The 25227-nt window shown below is 38.6% G+C and overlaps 1 protein-coding gene across 1 annotated transcript; it reads right to left on the reverse strand.

Annotated features, from left to right (window-relative positions):
- LOC145233059 (uncharacterized) lies at positions 1–25056 on the reverse strand. Its single transcript, XM_080097724.1, has 9 exons — positions 24995–25056; positions 23972–24133; positions 23743–23804; positions 16785–16920; positions 11555–11761; positions 8823–8917; positions 6324–6418; positions 1726–1859; positions 1–1142 (listed from the first exon to the last, which is right to left on the reverse strand). The coding sequence occupies exons 2-9, from the start codon at positions 24099–24101 to the stop codon at positions 658–660; spliced, it is 1344 nt and encodes a 447-aa protein (XP_079953850.1). The 5' UTR covers positions 24102–24133; positions 24995–25056; the 3' UTR covers positions 1–657.
- Positions 25057–25227: the final 171 nt, after the last annotated feature.

The following is a 25227-nucleotide window of genomic DNA, read 5'->3' on the forward strand; positions in this document are numbered from 1 at the left end:
TGTGAACTTTATTCGTTTAACTACAATTTTGCCTAAAAGCGAAAAGTTGATAAAATTATACGGCAAACACATAGTACACAATACAGAAAATGAATCTAGGTTTGAATACATGAAAGTACGATAATACTTGGAACAAAACACACGAGTATACGTAATTGCTTGCGCGAATGACTTTATTGCGAGTTACTAAACATACATACAGGTGTGCTACAAACAATGAGTGCTACAATTAAATAATTTGTGGAAAAAAATAATTTCACAGTGATCTAAAATGACAGTGACGTAACACGAGTCAGCAAAAGCTGTGCCTTAAAGTCTAAAAAGAATGAAGTTAGCAAACATATGACAGTGCTAAAATGGTTTCTATTGTTGGTTATAGCAAGCCAAGTTAAACGCTGACACTAAAAGCGTAGTCCAATTAAACACACACCATCCAGCGGATGGTTCTTAACCTGGAGTAAGAAGTTCCAAAATTAAGGTTGTGTAAAGCCATTTTGGAAAAAGTATTCTTTGAGTTTTGATGATAAACATTTTCGAAACTATAAATGGGTAAAAACGACTGTCAATTTACTTGAGAAAAACTTCAGTTTTTTTACTTCCCTCGGTCGTTGTTTTAGACAAGGGGCACGAACACCAAAAAGATCAAGAACCACTGATTTAGCGGGTACCAAACTCAGTCCTTAATTCCGCTAGGGCGCGCTCAAGAGCCTTATGAGCCACGTGGTCGGCCACACGATCTGAATTGCTTTCAAGTGTAGTTTGCAAACCGACGTAAGTAGCGACGCTACCTGGACGCCTACGCAAATTCTGTACTTGATTTTCAGTTGCAAAATAATATTCAGATTTAATGGGTTTTGTTTCGACTTTGGTATATTGTTTTGGTGATTTGGTATTTTTCTTGGGACCTTGTGAAGCGATTTTGCTTGTGGTCATATTGTTCTGTGGTGTGGTTTGATGCAAATCTGCCGAGTTTGTAAAAGAGACAAATTTTATGGGCATGTCCTTAACATCTGCTGCACTTGGTTGGGAGTTAAGTGGTAGTTGTCCTTCGATGTGATCTTTTGCGCCATCTAACGGTGAAACTAATGCCATGTTTTGGTCGCAAGAGGGCGATGAAGTGCATGGCTCCTCGTCGCTAGCATCTGTCAAATGTCGAAAAGTTTAATTAATTGTGAACAACTGGCGTTAACTGAAATGTTCGGATAGTAATTTAACATGAATTCTAAACAAACAATAGGTTTTATGTTTGACAGTTGGTTTCAGGAGAAATTTAATTATCGTCCATATAGCGTTAAGAAGCACTAAAAGTAGGAATTTTATCAATGATGTTAAGGTTTGACATTTTTAAACTGTTTGTCTCGCTTTTAAGTTAAGTCCACATTATTTTGCTGTTCGTGATAAAATATCGCCACAGTTGGTTGCATGGCACTTTAGAAACTGGTTTCGGTCTTAAACGTTCAATGTAGGGCAATTAAACTCGACCATGGCGATACCACGATACAAAATTTTACATTATCGTCCATATTGCGTAATAAATGTCAAAATCAGACCCTATTTTGAAACCGATCGTCTTGCTGGAAAGTTAAGTATAATTGTGCCATTTGTAATAAAATATCGCCATAGTTTGTTGTATAGCACTTTGGAAGTCTTGAACATACAACGCCTAGCAAGACGAACATACATAGCTGCTCTGAAATTTAACGATACAAAAATGACACGTCACACCTTGTGCGTCTGACATCTCTTCCCCGTTCCGCATGACTTCCCCGTCGGTCACGCCTGGCTGCTCGCGGTAGAAAACCGACTTCTTAGTGGGTCGAAAGTTGCCTCGTCCCTTCCACGTGTGCAGGGGACAAAAGCTGCGCGCGCAGACCCGAAAACAAAGAAACAAAAGTCAGCACGGGGGGAGTCCATAGCTTTGTGACGTCACGAATCCCCCCACGCGTTACGCAAACGCGCACAACAAAAAAAGGGGGGGGAGGGTCCTTTGTGACGAAAGACTGTCGTCGCGCTTCGGGGGTTATGACTGGTTTCGCGCCAAGCGACGAAGGGTCACGTATTGAATGCTTTGTGACGTAAAGCATGGTCTGGTTCTTTTTAAAGAAGAGAGCATGTGGGTTTGGGTGCGGGATATGTTTTTTGGAGAACTGGACAAATTTTAAGCGAATTTCAAAGCGATACAGTTTTCCCGACTTTAACCGAGTTTAGTTGATGTAAAAAATCTCGAGACAATTCTTTGTCGTTTAAGGACAAATAGTAATTTATAAAATGTACCCATCAACAACCGAAATTTTCGTCATGTATTACAATACTTAGTCGTGTATTCTTTAATTGGCTTCAACAATAAGATAGTTCTGTAATCAAAAGCATTTTCCGTGATATTATATTCCCCTTTACTCCATAAAACGTTTTAACAGTTATGCGGTTATTTATATTACTTTTTGCAACCGTTCAACTTCGGGCAATTTACTTAACAGTGATGAAAAATAATGACTGGGGGATAATAATTAGGACCGAATTGCTTACACTCGTCAAATGCGTACAACAAGTTTTGGTCTGCAACCTCACATGAACCCCTCAACGCAAATAGGGCGTCCCGTCATAGGAGCAACGCCTTGTCTGATAACAACTCGTGCAGAACTGACTAAGAAGCGTTTTGCGTGACATTAAACAATGTTTGCTATACACAGGCGTTGCAGGTATAGTCTCATGTGTCCCTTTTGTATATTGCTTGTTGTACCGTTGTCATGTCGATACCACCAAATACCATTCTGGTTAGGAGTTGTAATCGGGCCGGGATTTTAGGTTCGAGTTCGGACTTAAGGTTGAATAAAACAGGCTTGATTTAGGCCTGACTTTACACTCATTTATGTCGTTATTTTCCCTTTGTAAAACTAAACTTCCCTTATTTGGGCTAAAATATGGATTCCGGTCGGGTTTTAGGTTGGTACTTTCGGGTTCGGGCCCCAGTTTCGTGCCCGTTTGCAACTCTGTATTGGTAAATGATAGTCTAAAATTACTGATTTCCAAAACACCATTCGGTTGTTTTAAGAAGTAGACGTAGCTGCATTTATTGTAACGACAAAAATAGGAGAAAAACATTTTCTGTGCTAAGTAAAGTGCAAATTTGAATGAGGTGTTACAAATTTCCTGACAATTAACACAGAAAACTTTAAACCCGCCCTATGGGTACAAACAAAACCAAGATTTAATTGCAAACATAAATACGGTATCCGGTCAGTAAAAAATAGCTTCAAAATGTCATTGACATTTTCAGTGATATTTTTCGTAGCCCCTTCTTCATTACAATACTGTAATGGTTGCCTATGTACTTTGGAACACTACATACAGATCTGTTCATAAGTTTAATGGTGAAAATAACGACTCAAATAGATATAAAAGCGACATGTTTTATTGTTCAAACGTTTCGGCAAATGCTCATGCCATCATCAGTGATATCACTGATTTACATTTACGATGTCATTGAGGTTATTTTTGTCATTGACATTGTAAATGATATTCCTCAGCTTTTACAGGCATCGCAAATGTTAAAAAACAACGATTTAGGAAAGGCTAATGATTATAGTACAACGTTACAGAATTATCCTTTTTTGTAATGGTACTACCCAATTGTTAGTTTTTCACGGTTTAATCGGGGTCGTATGGTATCTGGTTTCTGTCGTATCAAGAGGGATTTAAGGGATTACAATTTTCGACTTATCTTGAATGCAACGCAAAGTGTTTGAGAATGGTTGGAATAACAAATGAAAGAAGAAGTTAAAACAAATTGTAACCACTTTATATCAGCAAGATATATAACATTGAAAAGAAAAGCACGTGCTTGCGAGGATATTTGTAGTTATGTAGGATCTGGGGTATATATGTGGAGCATGTACTTTTTAACCCTATACCCAACCCAGCCGAATGAAAGCTGAATAATAACTTATGCGAACTATACCTACAAAAACGAAATACCTTCTATCTCTTTATACATACAACTAAAGTCGTTTTCGCCGCAACTAACAATTCCTATCCAATTTTCATAACTACCTTTGTCAGTGCGATCCGGTCGAATTATTTCACAGGCCGAAAAGCCAATAATTCAGTGGTTGGAAAACCCAATCATTCGAAAAGGGATTCAAGGTATTGTCCTGGGTTAAGCCACCGTAGACACCACGAATTTTGCACGCAGCAATTCAAAGTGTCCCCCGGTTTCTACGCTTAAATGAAGCAGGACCGTCAATATGTTACACTAAAGGTCGAAACGGGTTTAGTGATTTTACATCGGGTTATGAACACATATTGATCTGTTTTAAAAATTTTATGATGCAGTTTGACGCTTATGATTGGCCCACGGTCTCCTTTATTCTATTTACTGCCGAAGATACAAGTTACAATTCAAGAAATATAAATGATTAATATTTGAAAGCTTTAAAGCAACCGTGAATGCACATGGACAGGCAAGACTAAATATTTGGGTTCAACGCCTAAGATCTGTTTACTGATGTACGATTTAAGGGGGCACAAATGTTTTCGCTATACACAATATGTGCGAAAAAACAAATCTGTCTAAGCCTTTTGGGTTGCTACCAACATATTTTGGCAATGACCTTGAACAAAGGTTACCCCTCGGGTTGCACGCAACATGGGAATTAATTCCATCACAATTCAAACATTAACACGGTTCGGTAGAATTCGACAAACTAAAATACATAAATTTATTATGTTACCCCTAACAACACAGGTGCGATTTCAACGTCCAATAGAAAGTTTGGCCTCATTTCCGCCCCTAATTCGATCAACAGGGGCCGGATATTGGGCCCTTTGGGTCATGGCTGCCTGACCCCAGTAGCAACAAATTGCCAACGTGAGCATAGAGGCGTAACCTTAAGTAAATTAACTTCTAAGTGGGTGCGACAGTTTAAGCCACGTACAATGGACTATAGAAAACCGTTGCGCAAAAGGGCGGGACTTTGGGGCCACGTTGTAAAGAACCAGCTGCAAATTGTGCTAGGTAGAGATGGGGCGGTGGCTTGTTTGGGCCATTGACCGGCCCCAGACCGTGTAAAATAGAAGAAAGTACGTCTGGTTAGACGCGTTGGCTACGTGACTTCAAACTATAGGGTGTGTGGTGCTACAGAAACTGTTTTGTTTAATGACATTTCGTAAAACCAAAAGTTTCATTCAATTTGGCCAAGCAAATTCACGTTAAAGCTCTCCGGTTTGTAAAAACCAAACCATTTTTGTGTTTTTCTACCCGCTATGTTATTTTGGACACAAAATGGCTACATGAGGTTCTATCGCGTAACAGTGGTTTGGACAACTTGTGTTTCGTATAATTTTTGTATATTCTGACCAAATTAGTCGAACGTGTGTTCCGTTATCTCGTTATAAGTCAATTTTTTCGTCATACATACAAAAAGTCCATACTGTATTTAAGGAAAACAACCAATACGCTATTATTAAATCGACACGTGTTGAGCTAATGTCAAATTCCTTGCAATTTTTGGGTTCAAAACAGCTTTGAGCAACTTTGAATGATTTGAATATCTCTATTTTAACGAAATAACAACGAATTCATCAGCCATTTTTGTTGAAATACAAACACCAGCCCTGTTTTTCTGTAGTGTCCCTTACTGAAACCTAATCGATTTATTCTATTCAAAACAAGCCCATTTTGAGTAACAAACACAAGCTCACTGATCGGTAAATAACTGGGAAGGGAAATTGGCACAAACAGAAGGATTTCTTTGTGTGAAAACAAAGCAAAAGGCGCTCCCTCTTTTGTTCCGGCCAAGAGGACGCCACTATTTTTCATGTGAAAAGCTGGGTAAAAGTGGGAGAAAAGGGTAAAGAGAACCTGTAAATACGAACCACGTACGTTTGTACCCCGCCCAGATTTACATATCCTCAAAGGCTCTTTGCCCCAAAATATACAAAAACAATTTGGGCCTGTGATACATGCACTCTCTTGGCTTACGAACAGTTTAAGTCGATTTAACAAATATGTGATGTAACGGTAAATTACGTCTCTCCAAAAGACTTTATACGTCTTTTAATTTGGTTTGTGATATATTCTCCCGATTTTTTAGTAATTGTGGCATTTGTGGTTGAAAACTGTAACGTCCTTTTTACGACAAACAATTTGAGGTGTTCGTAGTATTTCAAAACAGGACAAAACACAAAATGAGGAAATCTATTCCTTTATACTCGGCCTCATTTGTGCCACATTTTTATTTATTTTTGGGCTAGTACTTTCGTTTAGGGCACCAAACACGTATGTTGTACAGGTGCCTTTAACATAAGCACATAGCGTGGCTTACCTGCGGCAAGTACCTTGTAACCACGTGTCAATCGACCTGAAGTGGTAACACATGCTGTGATATGACGTGCTTTCAAACTTGTAGGATTCAAAAATCTAAAAATACAAACTTTTTTAAAGTCATTTACCTTATGAGCAGTGCATAAAAGCAAACCTTTGCAATCAATGTTATAATAATAATCATTGATTTCGTTATTAGTGGGTGCCAAATTAAGCGACTAAAATTAGATTTTAATTAAGTGTGACTGCGGCATTTATAGAAACACTTGTGAGGAGTGAGGCCCGCATTTTAAAAAAATCTGTACCAGAGCTCCTTGAGCCGTGTAGAAAGCAGAAAAGCACTGATTTCGATCCGACTGTTGTTTGTTTTTCAATCCAATGCACAACATGTTAGTAGGGTGATTCCCACAAAACTGTTTTCACATCAAGAAATAGTTCCCGAAATAAGTTACGGCCTTTCCAATCAGTTGCGCATTTAAACCTGAAATTCTCCCAAACAAATTTGTTTTCTAAACAGTGGATTTCGAAAATTAACCTAAGATCATTGAACTGTAAAACAATTCACCAAAGACGTAGGTTGTAACGTTCCCTTTAAATTTGGAATAGGACACGCGTCTGCGAAACCAAAAATGGGAATTTAAACTTAATGGTGAAAATAACGGCCCAAATAGACATAAAAAGCGACATGCTTTTTTGTTCAAACGTTTCGGCAAATGCTCATGCCATCATCAGTGATATCCGACATGCTTTATTGTTCAAACGTTTCGGCAAATGCTCATGCCATCATCAGTGATATCCGACATGCTTTATTGTTCAAACGTTTCGGCAAATGCTCGTGGCACCATCAGTGATATTAAACTTATGAACAGATCCGATATAGTGTTCCAAGGAATTTAAACTGTTTATGTAGTGTATTAGGGAGAAATGAAAATGTCTTGAAATGTTAATGGAGGAATTCGTCGAAAAAGGTTGGGAACGAATTGATATTAATGTAACACTTATAAAGTACAATGTACAGGAAACGCCGCTCCATTAACACTTGTCAGGTGCTATAAAAGCTGTCAATAAATTTTGTGTTACAAAACATAAGGGCGTGGCTTGATTCATTCGATGTAACATCTGTACGCAAAGAATAAGCGACACGCCTTAAAAGCCTGAAAATTGTTTGACAGTGTCATCTTTTTATAGATCTCACGTCAGATATCACACTTCAAAACGTTTTGCGCCTGAATTAACCTGTATTGGCTACCCCTCATTTTAAGCAGAAGAAAGATTGGGTCCGATAGAACGACGCAAGTTAAGGAATTAAGGCGTGGCTTACAAAATAAGTGATGGTTGGCAATATTCGATATTCAACAATTGCCATGGTTACAAACACACAAAGTTTAAAACTGTCAAAAATTAGGATCAACAGTTTTGAAAGCATGTAAAAAACTGGCGATGCCATATCTAGCGTAACACGCCTTCGTGTTTTATTCCCTGCTAACAACTACGTGCCTCGTGGTTTCCGCATGTCACTACATTTTCTAGACTTTTGATGTTTTAAATTTTGTTGTTTAGTTATTCAACGTTAAGGCATTAACAATTTGTTTTTGGCTGAATTTTCAAAAACGTTCGGGCCGAAACTGAAACCTGGAAAACGGCATATTCGGCCAAAAAGTTTGGCCAACCGAAACTTCGGCGCATCACAAGTTTTTACCACCTGTCCTGGAAAAACAAGTTGATTTAAGCAGAAATCACGGGCAGATAACGGGTCTGACGTACGAAGTCAAACAACAACCCGCTATGTTTAGATGGAACCAGGGTTACTGTGCGCATGGGCTTCAACAAAAAATTGTTTAACTCCCGTTCCGTATTCTGAGAAGCACTTGCGTTTGAGGATATATTTGTCCGACGAAACTGACGTTAACCGTACTGTTGCGTGAAACTGCGTTCCGGTCATTGGACAACGTTGTGTCGGGGAAACTTACTAAACTGCAAGTCATTGACTGGTTGTGTGTAGAAATGTGATGCGGTAAAAGTCTTCGTTTTTTGGAAATCTTACATTAAAAACGACACTAGCCTCTAATGACATACTACCAAGAACAGTTTTAAACTAGAAATACAGACTGTTTTATTTCATACACTAAACAAGTTTGGTTCCAGCCAAATTTTTCAAAAGTTTCGGGCATGAACCAATTTTATTTAGGCAGAAATCATGCGCAGATTATATTTATCTACTACTAAAAACAGTTTTGGACTATAGTTATTGTGGCTGTTTTGTTTAAAGCTAAAATGTCTCTTGTGTTGCAAAATTTTTAGTTTTGTGACCTAACAGGTTAAAGTTTAGCTGTTGTGTTGCTAATCTTAATGCAGCTACAACATAGTTTTACTCGGGCAAATTTCAAACTTCGCCAATTTGAGTTTGTTATCAACTCTTTTATGACACCGAAATCAATTTTTATAAAAGTGGACTTGTCCGTTGACGCAATTGGAGAATAAATTTGTTAAAAGTAAAGACCTGAACTTTTCCTTTGTGCCATCTCGCTCCAATAGTTTTTGTTCCGTCTCCGAGCCAAACTTCAACATGCACAACATCATGAAGCTGACACCGCACTGTGAAAATTTAACTTGTAAATGAAACGAATGATTTATGACGGTTATAAGAGTGCACTTAACGCAGTAAACCGCGACCAAAACTCCACACAACATCCAACAAAAACTCATGAACAACATGAATTGGTTTTCTACCTTTGCTGTAGTTTGAGCTTGTGCTCTGTAAATGCGCACTCAGTTTTAACAGTAAAAAACAGTTTTTTTTAATGACAGTTGTTTTTTAAAGGATATTTTAAACCAGGGAGTCGAACCCGAACCGGAGATGAACCCTATATTTTGTTTATGCAGTCTGTATTATATTTTTGTGATTCTGTTTCAAAACAATGTACTGCAGAATATGCGAGATAACAGCTATAGGGCGTGTCAAAAATAATAGTGCACGGTCAAAATTATTTTGGAGTTTGATAAGGCCATGTAGATGATGGGTAGAACTAAAGTTAAACGAAAGGAGATTTGAGCCGGTTTTGAAACCCCAAACCGGGTTGGACCGGGTAACTTGCCCGAACCGGAACAATACCCGAACCCGCAAACATAGATTTATTGAAACCTGAACCGAACCGAACCCCTTAAATACAAAACAAAGTGAACCGAACCTGAACCCATATGACAAGCGGTTCGGATCCCTGTAAAACGCTTTAATATTATAATTTATGAGCCAACATATGTCCCGTAAAAGAATTCGATTGAAAAAACGCATTGTCGAGAGAATTTTTTTTGCTTTTGCTATTATTTGATCGTTATGACTAAAATAGAACAGAAAGGGTTTTTGGTTTCATTTTGTTATTTAATGAAATAAATCACCGTATACCGTATCTGTCTTAATACAAAAAGTGTTTTGAGGTGATAAATTTGACACATGACTCGACGTAACAACAAATAAAGTGACCCGAATGCCCGTATTAATGAAACAGGACGTTTTGGCATACGTTTTTTTTTACAAGCTTGAGATTTTCTTCTGTGCACAACAATAGAGATATTGAATAAAGGGCAGACTTTATGGACTATTTGTTAAACGCCCCTTTTAAATCATCAACAAATTTCTCTCTTGACAAATCAAAGCATTATCATTTCTCCCAAATATACTACATAGTAGATGCTAAGCCATACAAAGATCATTTAAAATTGGGTCTTTTATCAACTTCACAGGTTATATTCCCAGAGCTTAAGTGTCTTTTTACAAACCACATGTAAAAATAGAAGTAAATTCCTTCCCTCAAGTTTTAAAGCAAAAACGAATGGTCTCTAAAAATTATGATATTATTTCTACATTCTTAAGGACAAATCAGTATAAAGCATCAATCCAAACTTATAAATGAAAATAAAAAAACATACGGCAAAACCTTCCTTCGGAAAGGAGACCTATCTTATACGTATTTAGCGGTCGTGCATTGGTGAAATTGGGTTAAAATGTTTTTTTGGGTCTGGAACGGCAACAGTACTGGTGTACAGACCAAGAAGATGTTTTTTGCTAAACGTTTCGTTTAAGCTGAGAAGCTAGCGGCCGTTTTTGAAGAAGAACCTTTAGTGGGGCCAACAATAGATAAAAGGTTCTTGATTTCTGTTATCAAACATTACATGTCACAGTTAAACTTTACAATCTCAACAACCGTGTTTTTATCACACAAAATCTTTCGAGCAAGACCGAACTATTGCTTGTCTATATATGTACCAAAAGCCTTCGCACGGTATATTTGGGCGTTGTCGCAAAAATGCTTTGTTGGTTTTTCGTGCACAAAAAATGTGTATTGTTAAATGTTAGATAGGCTTGGTAAAAACTGGGCGTTCCTTACGTACCCTTCCGGTGTGGGCAGGTAAGGCTAAATGCAAATATGCTTTAAACAGATTTTTTTAAATCGTGGGACAATTGTTCGTTTTTTGTGTCAATAGGTCATTACATACGACTACATTAGTGGTAGATGTTTATTCAATCGATTAGTTTTATGGATAGAAATACAGGTCGTTATTTGAAGCTGCCGTTTTTCCAACAGAAAAAAACACATATTAAAGCAGTGTTTTTTTCAACCTGGGGCTCGGGTCGCCAAGCACTATTAGAAGACGCAACCCAACTCGGGATGATTTTATCCGCACCGTAAAAACTTTCCCCATGTTTTCTGTTTAGCATAATAACTTACGCGACAATTTGATTTAGAATAGGCGCAACATCATTTGTAATTAAATACTTGTATGATTTTGTTTTTTAGGTTTTTGACATAAAAAGCATGAATTGCTTAAAATGTTTAGGGTGCCATGAGCCACAAGAACAATTTTATGGGTTTTATGTACAGCAAACCGTCTGATAGTAAATGTATGATAAAGACATACTGATAGTAAAACATCCTATGTGTGATTATAATGGGGTCGCATACTATGTTAGAAAACCTCTTAAGGGGGTCGCTGGATTAAAAAGGTTAAGAACCACTATATTAGAGGGGCCTTTAATATTGTGGTTATTAAATTCTCTCTTGACAATAGAGTCGATTTTTGAACTATTTTGAAATTTGTTATTCGTTATTTGGCGGTGGACAAGAATATAAAATTCCTAAATCATTACATACCGTATTACCAAACCAAAAAAACACAGATATGATGTTCCTTAACAAAGCTATAAAGTACACCACAAACACATAACAACTATACTTTTGCTGTTGTAGTATTGAGCCGTTATGAAAACAAGATCGCCAGGTTGCATCAAAGCCTCACTTTCCACCATTAGAGGCAGTGTGTCAAACATGTAGGCCTGATTCCAGGGACCAATCCGAAAGCCGAAATCCTTGCTCAAATCTCGGATTGCTCGCCTTATTAGACCACAGCAGTCGAGGAAAAGCTTGGAGTTAAATTCTGAAGCTGTAAGTGACAGTTTAAGAATAATTTGGGATTGTTACAGTTTTGATGTGCTGACCCAATAACCCTTACATTACAACTTTATTAAAAGCCAATGTTCTTAAAGCCTAAAACACACCTAATTAACACAATCTTGAATCTTAAGGGGACTTTTAAACCGATAATTTTTGTCAAAGAATAACTTAGTAGATTAGAAATTCCAGTTAATCTGTCAAAGACGTAGGTAAACATATTATTTACTACTGTAAACCTGGGTTAAACCTGATTCGGTTAATCCGGATCTTCGCCTAATTCGGACAAAACTTGAGGTACAAATGATAACTAATGTGGTAAGGCTTTAACTAATCAACATCGATTAATCCGGATAAAAATCCGTATATTAAAGCCTAAAGTGACTTAACAATAATCAATACAGGAGACACTAACTTGTAGCACAAAATCGCAATTTAATGGTACCCCAGTGTTCCCATGGTGGCGGTTTGCGTTTTTTACTTTATTTGTCAAAAGGCCCTTTTTACGTTTAAAGTACATTCGACAAGAATTTTAATGACAGTAAAATTGGCTTGTTTCGGGCTTGTTTTCGATTAAATTTGATGTTGCGGTTTTGTGGCTAATTTTGACAGGCAAAAGTTGCGCTTTTTTGAGAATTTGATCTAGCGACACTGTATAACGCATTGATTGAGTATAACCTTTTGCCAACGAGCTCCCTCAATGCGCTTTAATTCATTTCAAACATACGCGGCGACTGCTGGATTACAGATTTCTGTTCCAGTCTGCAAGTCGAATTGTAAGCATCGCAGAAGGGGGTTGAATTACAGACGTTCTTAGAAGCAACTCGCGGGTTTTGACTGTTTAGTTTTACTCGCTTCCCCGTTTTTGTTCAAACTTCTTGGAAAGCCAACCCGCACTATTTCTCTCAGCCAGCGCGAGTTCCCTATACGTACAAAGCTAAGTCTTAGTATGGTAGTTTCCATACCGTTCGCCTTAAAAAACTTTCGGTAAGCCACAGAGCTACTTAAATCGGTATTAAATTCGTAAAACCTTGTTATAATTGCTTGTAACCATAGGGTTGTATTTTTTTACAACTTGGCAACATTTAATAACCCCCAAAACAATTACGACTGTTTATAGACCAGGGAAAAAAATTAGAAACCACTTGGCAAGCAAGTTGCTGTACACCTTGCAGTTTTATCACGTGACGCTATAACGGAATCTGATTGGATGGTCACATTCAATTGTATAGGTTACTTCAGGACATGACTTGTGATTTGTGATTTAAAATAGATGAAAAATATGTATGATTGTGGGTTAAACCTATTTGACTGAATACCGAAATAAAACCAAACATTTTAGCGTTCTGAAACTGATTTAAACGCAGCAGTTTAAAAACGGATTCTAATTGATAAAAGATTTGGCCAAATGTTGACACAATTTCCGTTCCAAAAAAGTTGTACAATACATGTTACGAGAACAATTTGTGATAGTTTCCTTATACACCAGTTGTAGGCAAATTGTCTTTCAGCAAAGATCATTTACATATACAGTAAAACCTCAGTTAAACCGGATTCGGTCAGTCCGGATCTTCGCCTAATTCAGGCAAAATTCGAGGTACAAATAATTTGTAATGTGGTAAGGCTTGAACTAATCGACATCAGCTAATCCGGATCTTCGCATAATCCGGACAAATTTTTGTTCCAAACGGGTCCCAATTAACGGAATTACTGTAATTTCATTATTTTGTCGAACAAATGTGAAAAAAAAAACTTTAAATACCCACACACAGAAAAGATTTCTTTAAATCAGAGCTACAAGTGGTCCCGAAATTATACCAAGACGGATGTAACAACCCAAGCTGAACTTTTTTCTAAAACAAAGGCCTGGATAGTGAAATTGCAACACGAATGTGGCTTAGTATGAAGTCAGACCCAATCAAGACTGTTTTATTTAAATTTAGCCACAAACCCAATCCGAAAACCCCGCCTCTACTTACTGCTTTGAGTCAAACCTATTTTATGGCTTCGATAATTGGATGTTTTCAAAGCCCACACAGCAGTTTTAGTAACATTTCTTCACTTTGTCGCACGACGAGTTCATTAAGAACCTCTTGTGTTGTAATGGAAGTTGCGTGGTTTGGCTTAAATCAGTGTTTCTTGACCTTTTTTGCGCTCGTACCCTTTGAGCTTTCATAAAATTTTCTCGTACCCCTGTCTGCAATGGCCCACGTAAGTAAACAAAATTGTAGCAACAGGAATTAAACTCAGTGTATTTATTACTTGGGGTAACTTGTTACGCATTCTTCACAAATATGCCTAAATAGCGTATAATTTCACACTGCATGTCGTACCCCCTGCTTTGGTGTTTCGTACCACCAAGGGGTACATGTACCCCTGGTTAAGAACCCCTGGCTTAAATGAACCCAAATAGGGGGAACAAAGAAAGTAAATCACAGGAACAAGGGGAAAACGGAAAACATACCGTATCAAAAGGTGCATGAGGCCAAGTGTCACATCCTATACACGTTCCGAAATGTCCCAAAAGTTTTGTTTTATGTTAAAAGTGTAGTTTATTTTTGCCCATTAGTAGTTGACCTTTGCTCCCAAACTCAAAGACTGTGAATGTAACAGCTTAGTTGCTATTTTTACGCGCACAGCCATTTCCTCAGCTCCTGCGAGCCACGAGGTTTCGAAAAAAAGGCGCCAAGTGACCTAGCAGCCAATCCCGACGCATCTGTCGGTCGTTTCCTTCCCTGATTGGTCGAAATACCGGCATGACACCATTGCGTACTTCCCAGACCAGCGACGCAGCTACTGTCGTTTCAAAAGGATATCAGGTTCAGTTAGGAACGCCTATAGCGACTTGTTCTATCCCGTGGGTCTATTTATTTGCCTTTCGTGTCTGGATCTATCCCATTATTTGTCGTGTATGGGCGAAGTTCAAATTTCATGCAAGACTTAGAATTAGAACAATGACGCTCAAAACGTTTTCCCAAATTTTACACAAAACTTCCAATAATGTTTCGTGACCCAAACTGATTTTGTTTCATCTGAACAGTATGACTAATTAGGACTACAAACAAATCTATTTTAAGCGCATTTGAATTTACGCAATGCAATACGAATGGGGAAAAAAATTTTGTAACCTTATCTCCAGTATTTAAAACTACAGTGCCGATTTTTGTAACCTTACCTCCAGTATTTAAAACTACAGTGGCAAAAATATAACATGCTTTGTAAAAAACTAACATTTAAAAAAAAATATCGGCTCGGCAGTTTCTAATGCCAGTATTAGTGATGCAAAACGACTATAGACAGTACTAGAATTTACACACAATTATATGAAATAACTTTCATGGCTAAGTTCCAGTGACATATGACTTGATCTGAATCTTCGCCTAAATCGGACAAAACTTGAAATATAAATATTTTGTAATGTGATGAGGCATTAACTAATTAACATCGGTTAATCAGGATCTTCGCCTAATCCGGACAAAATTTTTGGCTCCAAAATGGTCCGGATTAACCTAACTTTATTGTGCAAGCGCAGAAAATGTTGCACCCTTTTTGCCGCGAAAACCTATAAATTTTCGACAGTCACGGTGGTGGCGCCAAGACGAATTTAATGAAAACGCAGTTGTTGAAAGGTTCTGTACACATAGGATGCGCCAACCGGTCCACTGGTTTCAATAAACAATGGTTTCTTCGGTTAGAGCGCTAGAAATAAATATCACGCGTGTAAAAAAGAGTTAAAATGGATTTTATAGCGATTGACTTTAGGTAAATACAAATTCCAATATATTTGCGCTTGGCTCTAATATTCAACAATTCTCTTGGTTTTACGGTAAACTGAATTGATATATTGCTTTAGGCAGGATATTACGAAATCGCGTAGGCGTAAATGCCTCGCGAGTTTCACACTTGAGTCACATTTTGCGGGTATTTTTGCATCTAGTTTAACACTGGTAAACTGCATATGCTACAAAATTTAACGCAAGCTTTTCGTAATTTTTGACATTTAAAATCTGATAAAGAGGTCTGGTTAGTTTTCGAAGCGGATTTCAAAATGTAAAGTTACTTACAAATATGGTGAACAACTTAAAAGAAAGAGCATTATACTGTTGTCCCAAGACAACAAAGACGGTGTATAAACACTTGGCAAAGTGTGTCAACAAAACCGTATGTTGGGGTGTACAGTCTACACAAACGAGTAGGGCTTAAAACCAGGATCTAAACCGGATTTAAACATTTTTCCCTCAAAAATATTTTGCACCCTACAATGTACTATGCAAATAACTTGATAGCGTCGCTTCTTTCATCTTTTCAAAGTAGGATATATATTTGGGGTTAACGTTTGTATTACATACTTGGCTGTACTATTTTTCTGTTTTTTACATGAATATGAATGTGTAATTTTGATTTACAAATGGTAACATATGATTTTCAGGCTAAAAATGCAACATTTGTCACTGTGGGCCAAACACACTTACTATGATTAGATCGCAGGCCGCACTTTTATATAACACAACGTGATTTTACTTTGTTAAATACCAAATATGCATTTACATTACATTGAGTAACAAAGTTCGCGTTTGATTCTAGCCGCATTATTGTCAGGTCTTAAAAATATGTAAAATTGGACTCGTTTTCCAGTACATTTGAATTTTAAACGTCTCTGCGGGCCACGCAACCTTTAATTAATGGGTCGCATTTGGCCCGAGGGCCGCATGTTGCGAACCCCTGGTTTATTGCATTGATGCATTTAAGAAAACGTTAGCATCTATTGTGACAAAATCCCATTCCCCCAAAAAACTAATGCGAACTAAACCGTTTACTTTTGCTTTTAATGCAATTGCTGTATTTGGGTCGCCGTAATATAGATGTTTTAAACACGCTCATTGTATACTTTAATATCATGATGTTGGTAGAGTTATGTTTTCTGTTGAGAACATTACAATTACACGACATAAGATTTGCATGTAACAAATACGATATCAGATACAGTCATGATGTACTGAGCATAGTTTACTTACAACCGGGCTTGTGGTATTTCTTTTTGTAGGGAACGCCCATGTACATTCGACACTGAGCAAGGAACTTGGCGCGCAAACGCAACATCCGCTTGCTGTCGCACCGGAGTCGTTCCGATGACGTAACGCCCAGTTCGGCCTGTGGAAAGAACCGTCAAATAGTTTGCCACTCATAGATAGCGGTTAAGAGTTTCGCAAGGCCCACGGAAACAGGGGAATTTTGAATTGATGCAATATACGGAAACAGTAAAAGCGGAACTAGCGGAATTTGCGGAACGCATGGCCAATGTGATCATAAGATAGTAATTCAGCGAAATTTTTTTTGGTGGTAAGCTAAGTTCAAGAATAGACTCAATGACAGCCATTGGACTATATGTAGCCCACTGTACGAATAAAAAATGACTAACCAACACATTTTATGCTTCGATTAAAACATCTCCTATGTAGCAAACACAATCAGGCTTTTATAACCAAAATAATTCGCCCAAATCCCAGTGCTAATATAGCATGATAAGTAATATATAGCGCACTTCAGGTCATTAAACACAATGCACAGGGCGTAATGGTTTAGGTATGCGATCGGCTCCCAGCGTCAAAGCCTCCCACGTGTAAGTTTTCCGTAAGTAAACATTGGATTTCCGCATTATTCCAACGTAAACTGTAAATAAACGGTTGGTATTTATTCCCTTTACGGTTAAACACGCTAATAATTTAGAGTTTCAAAACGTGGGGTGCAATTCATTACAAAAATATGAAAACTACATTCACCCTGGAACACTATGTGAGGATACTTTCATTAGTTTAATGATACACATAAAGGCCCAAAAAGTCAAACGAGTTTAACTGATGTGGCCCTTCACATCACTGATGATGGCACGAGCATTTACCGAAACGTTTGAACAATGAAGCATGTCACTTTTTGTGTCTATTTGGGCCGTTATTTTCATCATTAAACATACATCCTGTATAACAGCAAAACGCTGGCCACATGCGTGAATATTTTGGAGTAAGACAAAGTGACCTTACATGTAAAAGGTAAACACCATCATAGTGATTTTGAATTCACATAAAAGTGCCCCGCCAAGGGCGTTACTTCAATCGGTGTGAACTTATCATGGCTTAATATGTCATCGACGATAGACATGACAGAGCATCAAGCCAACCCACGTAACCGGTTCACGAACAACGACAGCCTTAAGGCGATTCTCTTCTACAATGGCCGCGACAAGCACCGTAAAATTTTAGCCCGCACCTCGCTGCTTTTACGTCACAATGGTGATAGTTGCGGATCAAACAAGCCCTTCCCGAGAAAGAGGCATCGTGGATCACGTGACCTTTCGGGGAAGAAGTCGCTTACGGTTCCGCACCAGTGACTACGTACTACAACACTGCACTAAGCAAGCAACACATTAACGCCGCGCAAAGCGGTACAACTGCAATCCTAACGTTAGTAATGATGAGCCACTGAGTGATGTTTAGTACACTACTTTTTTGCCAACGAGCTTTGTGCAATAGACCATGACGGTAGTAGGTTAACAGTTCTAATGATTGGTTTGGTCTAAAACTGTTTAAGTCATATTCTACAAACTAAAAGGCAACGCATTATAGCTGCAATAATGATTAAACGGTGTAAGTTCGTTAAACTAAATGGCAATTGTTTCACACTATCTTTAAGTCCTAACGTCTACAGTCTAACGGTGTTTTTTTTAATGTTGATTGAAGACGGCCAGTTGTGAAATGGTAGGATAGCCGCATCTTTACCAGACAGTGTTAGCGCGCTGTACAAAAAGCGTCTAGAGCACTGGGAGATAAAGATTAGGCTAACTACCAGAGAGTGGTCGTCCAACAGGATGCAATACCAAGGCATCTAACCAAAAACCTTCCATTCAATTTCATACCAGCAACAAAAATTGCAAGAAAATAAACCCAAGACTGTGGCTTAAGGCTCAAAAGATTTTCAGCAACCCTACATGAGAGCTACGCGCTGAGACTAGAGAGAGGTGAGCTTGGATGGGAGATTATTAAGGCACGGCAATAGACGCTCGGGACAAAGCGATGCAACGTGGCGTGTCAAAATACAACCCTGCCCAAGCGGTTGCCACGACAACGCGGGACGTGGGTCGCTACCCTTGAGTGGGGGACACTAGCGACGGGCGATAGGAAATAAGCAGGTGCGCCTAAAATTGGGGAGGGCCTTTGCACCCCCCAAACCCTATTGAAAGGACACACGCGAGGTAATGTCGTTACCTTGTCGACGGCTGCGTCACGGTGGATACGCCTCAGAAATTGCTTTTTGTCTCGATCAAAAATAAGTGGCGACGACCGATACGCCGAAATGGCGGGAAAAGGATCGCTTGGCTGGTAGCACGCGGGCCATACGAGTGCACACCGTTACTTAAGTGTGTGTGCGTAGGTCTTCTGGCGCGTGAGCAAACACAGGGTTCCGTCTGTTTTTTAATGCGAGGTTTTTTGTGAGGGCGGTCTAGCATTTAGGTGACACATACGCACACATACATGCTAGACGTATTTTTGAAACCGACGAGAGATGTAAAATGGCAGCACCACAAATGGGCACGATTTACTTACCGATATGATTCAGGAAAACTCACCACAAAACAAGAGTTTTAAACTGCAAATCTGGTAGATTGACTCGTAAGGCAAAAGACAAAGAGCTATGAAAAAGCCTAGTTATGTGGTTTTGGTCACTTACTGTATCTGCCAACGGGGGCCCAGTGTAGCACAGTACACAAAAGCCTCACAAAACTGCTTCTTTCATAGACCACGCTACCGCCTTCGGTATAAAAGGAGCGGGGCCTAGCTGCTATTTATCCACGCTGGCTTAAAAGACAAAGGGTTTGGGCTGAGCGCAATGCACGACTGAAACTGGGATCACGCGATTTCATACTGGCAAGGGTGCCACGTTGCGACATGGCATCTCGCTTCGTAGGTCGAAACGCATGCTTGAACGCTTTGGTAAGAACGGCGTCAAAGCCGCAGAAACCACGTACGAGGGCTAAAGGCGCCACGTAGACCCTTTGCGTATCTTATCAAGCTCCTTGTGCGATGTCTAAACTCGCTTCTACCACTTGGCACCGAAACTTATAGTTTTGGAGAAGAAAACACAAAAGAGATATATATTCACATTTATGCACATTAAAATTTGACGAGGAAAATTGTATCATGCATTTTATAACGTCACTAAATCTTCTTAACATTGCGCCTGTTAGCTGATACGATGATACTAAAAACATTTTTATCACATAAGGTTTAAGAAATGCAATCTTTTCTAACAATAAAGCGCACCCCTGATGTGTTATTCGTTAAACCCATCATTTCTTGCACAAAAATCGTAAAATCGAAACGAAAACTTAACGGAGAAGGGTCTGGCAGTCCCAACTGGGAACGCCAACATACAACTTTTCACCTCGCCTTGCAAACCGTTGACTTTTCCGAACCGCGTAATCATCATTACCAGGCAGTATTAGACGCGACACAAGCATCACAGCGCTCCAAAACTCCCTGTATGATGACTACGACAGACGGAAGGTACGGGGCTAAAATCTCCGCGTTTTTTCTCCCCCTGGGTCCAGCGAAGCTTAATTTTTGCGACGGATCACTGAAACGCTCTCTCTCTCTCTCTTGCGCGTATACGCGTAGATAAGAGTGTGTTTTTCTCTTTATTTTCTCATTCTCCCAAGTCTCGGTACACGCTTACCTTTCCTTATGACTGGGTAGACAAACACTAAAAGCCTTCAGAGAGGCAAAAACCCAACGCGCTATACAATTCCCTGCTCTAGCGCTCTCTTTTTAGACTTTACGGATCTTCTTTTGTTTTCTTACCGCCTGCGCAGGACTACGGCCGCCCAGAGTACACAAGGCCGAACGATCGGTCTTTCGTCGCTTGAAAGGTCTCAATGGAATCCTACGTGAACCCAAAGCAAACAATAGCCTTGAGTGGGGCAGCGTACGGCTGAAAGCATGAGTTAACACGAATTGGACGTTTGATTTGCGGCGGGGGAAAAACTTACGCGCCGAAAAAGGTGTTGACAATACTTTGTCCGTTGGCTTATTGGTCAGTGCTGTAGGCGCACATTTGTACCATGTGGTTTGGTATAGGTGGTTTAAACGTTGAATAATTAACGTTTAGGTAACCTTAAAATACCAGTACTGCGTTATCGGCAATAACTTGATTTTAAATCAATATTGCTTTGAAATGTTAGTCTTTAATCCGGATTCGAATTGTTGAAAACTGAACTATAGGCATACTTTTGCAAAAAAACGATTGTTTTTGACTAAATTTAGCTGCAATTTTATCTATTAGGCGTTTTTACAGCGTTGCTATCCTAAAAGGTTCTAAAACGAGCTGTTTTCGGGGGAATTTAAGTCGTACCAAAGCAGTCTGCCTGCGAACTTAACGCACTTGCTCCCAAATAGCTCTACAAGCGAAACTAGACTATTTGTGGCGCGAAAAGTCTGCCACGGCACCTCGTGCCAAGAGGGAGTCGATATTTTAATAGTAACAGGAATTGTGCTCTCGTGCCTTCAAAACTGATAGCAGCAGCTAAATTTGAACTGTTGTAAACAAGTCAATTACTACTCCACAAGCCAGCACTATTGGGAATAGGCAACAGCTATTTTTAGTCTTAGTTGCTGTTCTTGTGCTGCTACTACTTTCTATACACTTTTTAACCTTTTTTGGCTACATTGCTGTACACTAATACGAATTCTAAACTGCGTTAAAAAACTCCTTAATTTGTAGCTTGTAGCTGAAATATATCAGCACGCTTAACGCGAGTCAAAAATAACCATGCGTATAGCGAGGTAGTTGCGCGTGCTAGGCCTCGGCCACGTGTTTGACTAATACAGGCAAATTGTTCTTTCTCTACTGACATAGCGAGGGCGGCGTGGTTAGCACTCCAGGCTAAGACGTTTTTCCCCTCTACAAACCAAGTGGATAAAGTAGACACGGTTATCATGTTACAAGTAACTCGATACAATTCAACTAAACGATTTCTACGCTATTTACTAGTTCGTTAACCGATCCTACCCAAAAGAACCGCGCAAAACATGAATACCTTTGTACGAAACACACAACAAAACACATCACTATTTCTTCTTAGATTTTAAAACCGATGTTACTTGGTGAAAGGCCAACGCCAAATGCGTTAGTCCTATACCTGTGTCTCTAACTTTATAAGGATCTGCCTTGCAACAGGCCAACACACTTGAGCAGTCTGCAAAAGGAATTATAATCGGTGAAACAAAGGCTATAGGAAATAAATTCCCTTTCAAGGCGTCGCTAAGCGATTTGATTAAATCCAGGTGGCCTACGTCCGGTTTTAACCCCTGCCTAATTATTCAACAACCAAGCAAAAATCCAGACAGCCATTGTAACCAGGATATTAGGCGATTAATTTGCTTTCAGAAGTTAGCAACCTGGCAACGTAGTGTAAGTATTCGTTGAGTTGCTTTCACGAAATTCTTAACACAACGCATTACCAAGGTCTAATTCGCAAATACAGGTGTTGGTATTGCTTTCACTGTACACGTGAGAATATGTAATTTTTACGTAACAAAGGGTAATTGTGTCGTTATGAGAGCACACACGTTACCCCGTGTAATAATGGTGCAATAATGGTACTGGTATTACTTTGGAGTGACCACGTTGCAATATCTTAATCTATAGACAATTTCAAAACTTCTTTTGGTTTTAACTTATTTGTGGCCAAACAAAAAGTATACACATGAAATAAACGTTCTTGCCTAAAGTCGCTACAACCAACACTTTTTTTCTAAACGTTTGTTGTTTTTTAAACATGTGAATTTTGCGAAAGGGTTATAATCAATACAGTATTCTATGCATTGTGTTCACGAAATTTTAAATCTCCACCCGCTTGTATATATATTTAATTGTAGAGATTAACAATATGTCCCTTCTAATGGTGTTTTCCTTGGTGTGTGTGCAATACCCAGCAAAGTGGCTAAAACGATACCCAATCGCTTTTACCAAGGTGTCGAATAACAGCAAAGGCGTAGCATAGGTGCCTTGGCCCGAGGCGGCCTATAAAAATTGGCCGTTGACCCCAAACGCACCGTTAAACGCCTCAACAATGACGGCCCGTTCCATGAAAAGGGCAACCATGTCGACAGGTGTCGTTTTCATACTCCCTGGTATCGATCTGTCGGCTAAAATAGCGCATGTGTTGAATGGAAACAAACAGTTAACCTCGGATTAGCGGAATTGCCGACCTTTTACCAATGACCGCATGACCAATGGGCTTTGGTTCTGAAAATGAAAATTCAAAGAGCTTTGACAGGAGTTTTGCTATTCCCAATAACAAGGCGTCTTATAGTATAGGACTAAAATCAGCGTTTTCAAACGTCCTGCGAGACACATTTTAGGTAAGGTCTCGCCAATGACACATGTCTGTTAATTGAAAACATGAGGGATTGTACACCACAGTAACGTTTTGTTTGTGAAAAAGCATGCGCATAAGAACGGCTGAACCCCGTGCAAACTTATGAACGACACTGAACATAGTTGGCAGTAACTAAAGCGCACAGCTATTCAACTATTACAGCGTTTTTTATTGAACACGAAACCTATCGTGGCTAATTCATGTTTGCACGTCACCCATACGCGTAATTTTGGCGGGAAAATAACACTAATGTTTGTCAAAGGCGCCTGTTTAACGCAAAAACCGTCGAAGGTTACGACCCTATAACTCCAATAGACCAAACCTTAGGGGGCATTACAGAACAATAAAGGCAATTGCTACACTTTGGTTAGTTAGTTGATGAAATATTCTAGTAGCTTGGTTAGTATACAGTGGTTTCATGTACTGCAATTAAAAGCAAAACAAAATGCATGCATAAAACACTAAAATTGATTTTGTGTTGTTGTCAATAATAAATTTTATTTTATAGTGCAAAGCATGTGCAACATTTATGTCACACAAACCTGTTTCTTTTTGCGAAATCGTAGAAAGGCTTCTTGCAAGGATGGTGAAACACTAAGGTCACCTATGCAAAAAATATATATAAACATACTGATATGATAAGTTGACTGATATAAAACATATATACAAAAAAAAACAGCTTTGTTTTAAGAAGCAAAATAAAATGAAATTTGGCACACTAAGGTCCTTTGGTGATTACCAGTTTAGAATTGATACAAAAAAATGATTTACCTTCATTGAAATTAACAAACATTGATGATGATTTATTAGGATTGGTGTCCATTTTGCCTTGAGCAGAAGTCTTTACCCGTTTCAGCTTCACCTTTTTGCTGCCTTTAACTTTGCATGTCTTTTTTCCCATTGCAAAAATATGAACACCGTTCCTAGCCACATCTGTAAAGAATAGAACTCGCATTAAACAGTGTTGCAAATCCAACCTCGTAGGGCAAGTGAGCGCATGAGTCAATTGTTACACACGTGTATATGCCCTCCAGCAATTCTCAATGTTAAATAATTTTCTAAAGGTCAAGCTCGGTAACCATGTATGCTACGATACACTAAAAATGTGTTTTTCTTGAATTACAAAAAAACAAGCATTCTCAAAAAAGTAAAAGGTGAATTACATTTGTATAAGTTTGATATATGATTCTATTATAACACAGCCCAAACCACAAAACCATTTCGACACTATTTATTTGAGTTAAAAAATGATCATGATTTATTTCTTATTTAAACATAAAATTAGTAAACAAATGACACAAGTTAGATTTTCACACCTGCCTAATAAAACATAGATTAACAATACACCAAATCAATAATTATGACTAACACACCTTTTTACACTGTTATTTTAGGTTTCATTTACCTAGTGATGATGTAAAGAAAGCAAAAATTGGGTCTGTTACTGCAAACACAACTTTGCCATCTAAATCATGGTAATCACTTGGCTAACATGTTATCACAAATTATTGTACAGAACAGACCATGCAAAATACATCAAACAAAAATATTTAGAAGAAAATTTAGTGAAATTAATACCCAGCAAATCAAGATGTCTCGGTATTGACAGACGCATTCTAGAACTAACGTTTGAATCGGAGATTTTAATAATGAATCTAAAAGCTCAAAGCACCATTTTTAATCAGTTTTATTGTATATGATTAAACTACACACAAAAGCATAACTTTCTAAAAAGTTTTGCTCGTAAATATTGTTCTAAAAAGTACAAAAAACAGAAAAGAAAACACAACTTACCCCACTGAGCAAAAATCCCGCGACATCGAGTCTTCCCTCGTGGTTGAAGTCACGTGACTACGTTGCCCATGTGAACCGCGAAACTCGCCATGCGTGGCCGCGTAACTTTTTCCAAAAACTTTCAGTCGAATTTTTGAGCAAATTATGTTTTAAAAATCAAACTAACTGTATTAAAACTCCCCAAAAAATTACAACATTTAACTGAAGGAAATGCACTTGAACATAAAATTAGC

Source organism: Phallusia mammillata, chromosome 6 (genome assembly GCF_965637545.1).
Source record: "Phallusia mammillata chromosome 6, kaPhaMamm4.hap1.1, whole genome shotgun sequence".
NCBI classification, from domain to species: domain Eukaryota; kingdom Metazoa; phylum Chordata; class Ascidiacea; order Phlebobranchia; family Ascidiidae; genus Phallusia; species Phallusia mammillata.

Coding starts and splice junctions, on each gene's coding strand:
- LOC145233059 (XM_080097724.1), bottom strand. CDS start 24,101: ATGGGAAAAAAGACATGCAAAGTTAAAGGCAGCAAAAAGGTGAAGCTG. Junction 16,921..23,742: donor GATTTCGCAAAAAGAAACAG/GTTTGTGTGACA, acceptor TTCTTTCCACAG/GCCGAACTGGGCGTTACGTC. Junction 1,143..1,725: donor AGAGATGTCAGACGCACAAG/GTGTGACGTGTC, acceptor GACATTTGACAG/ATGCTAGCGACGAGGAGCCA.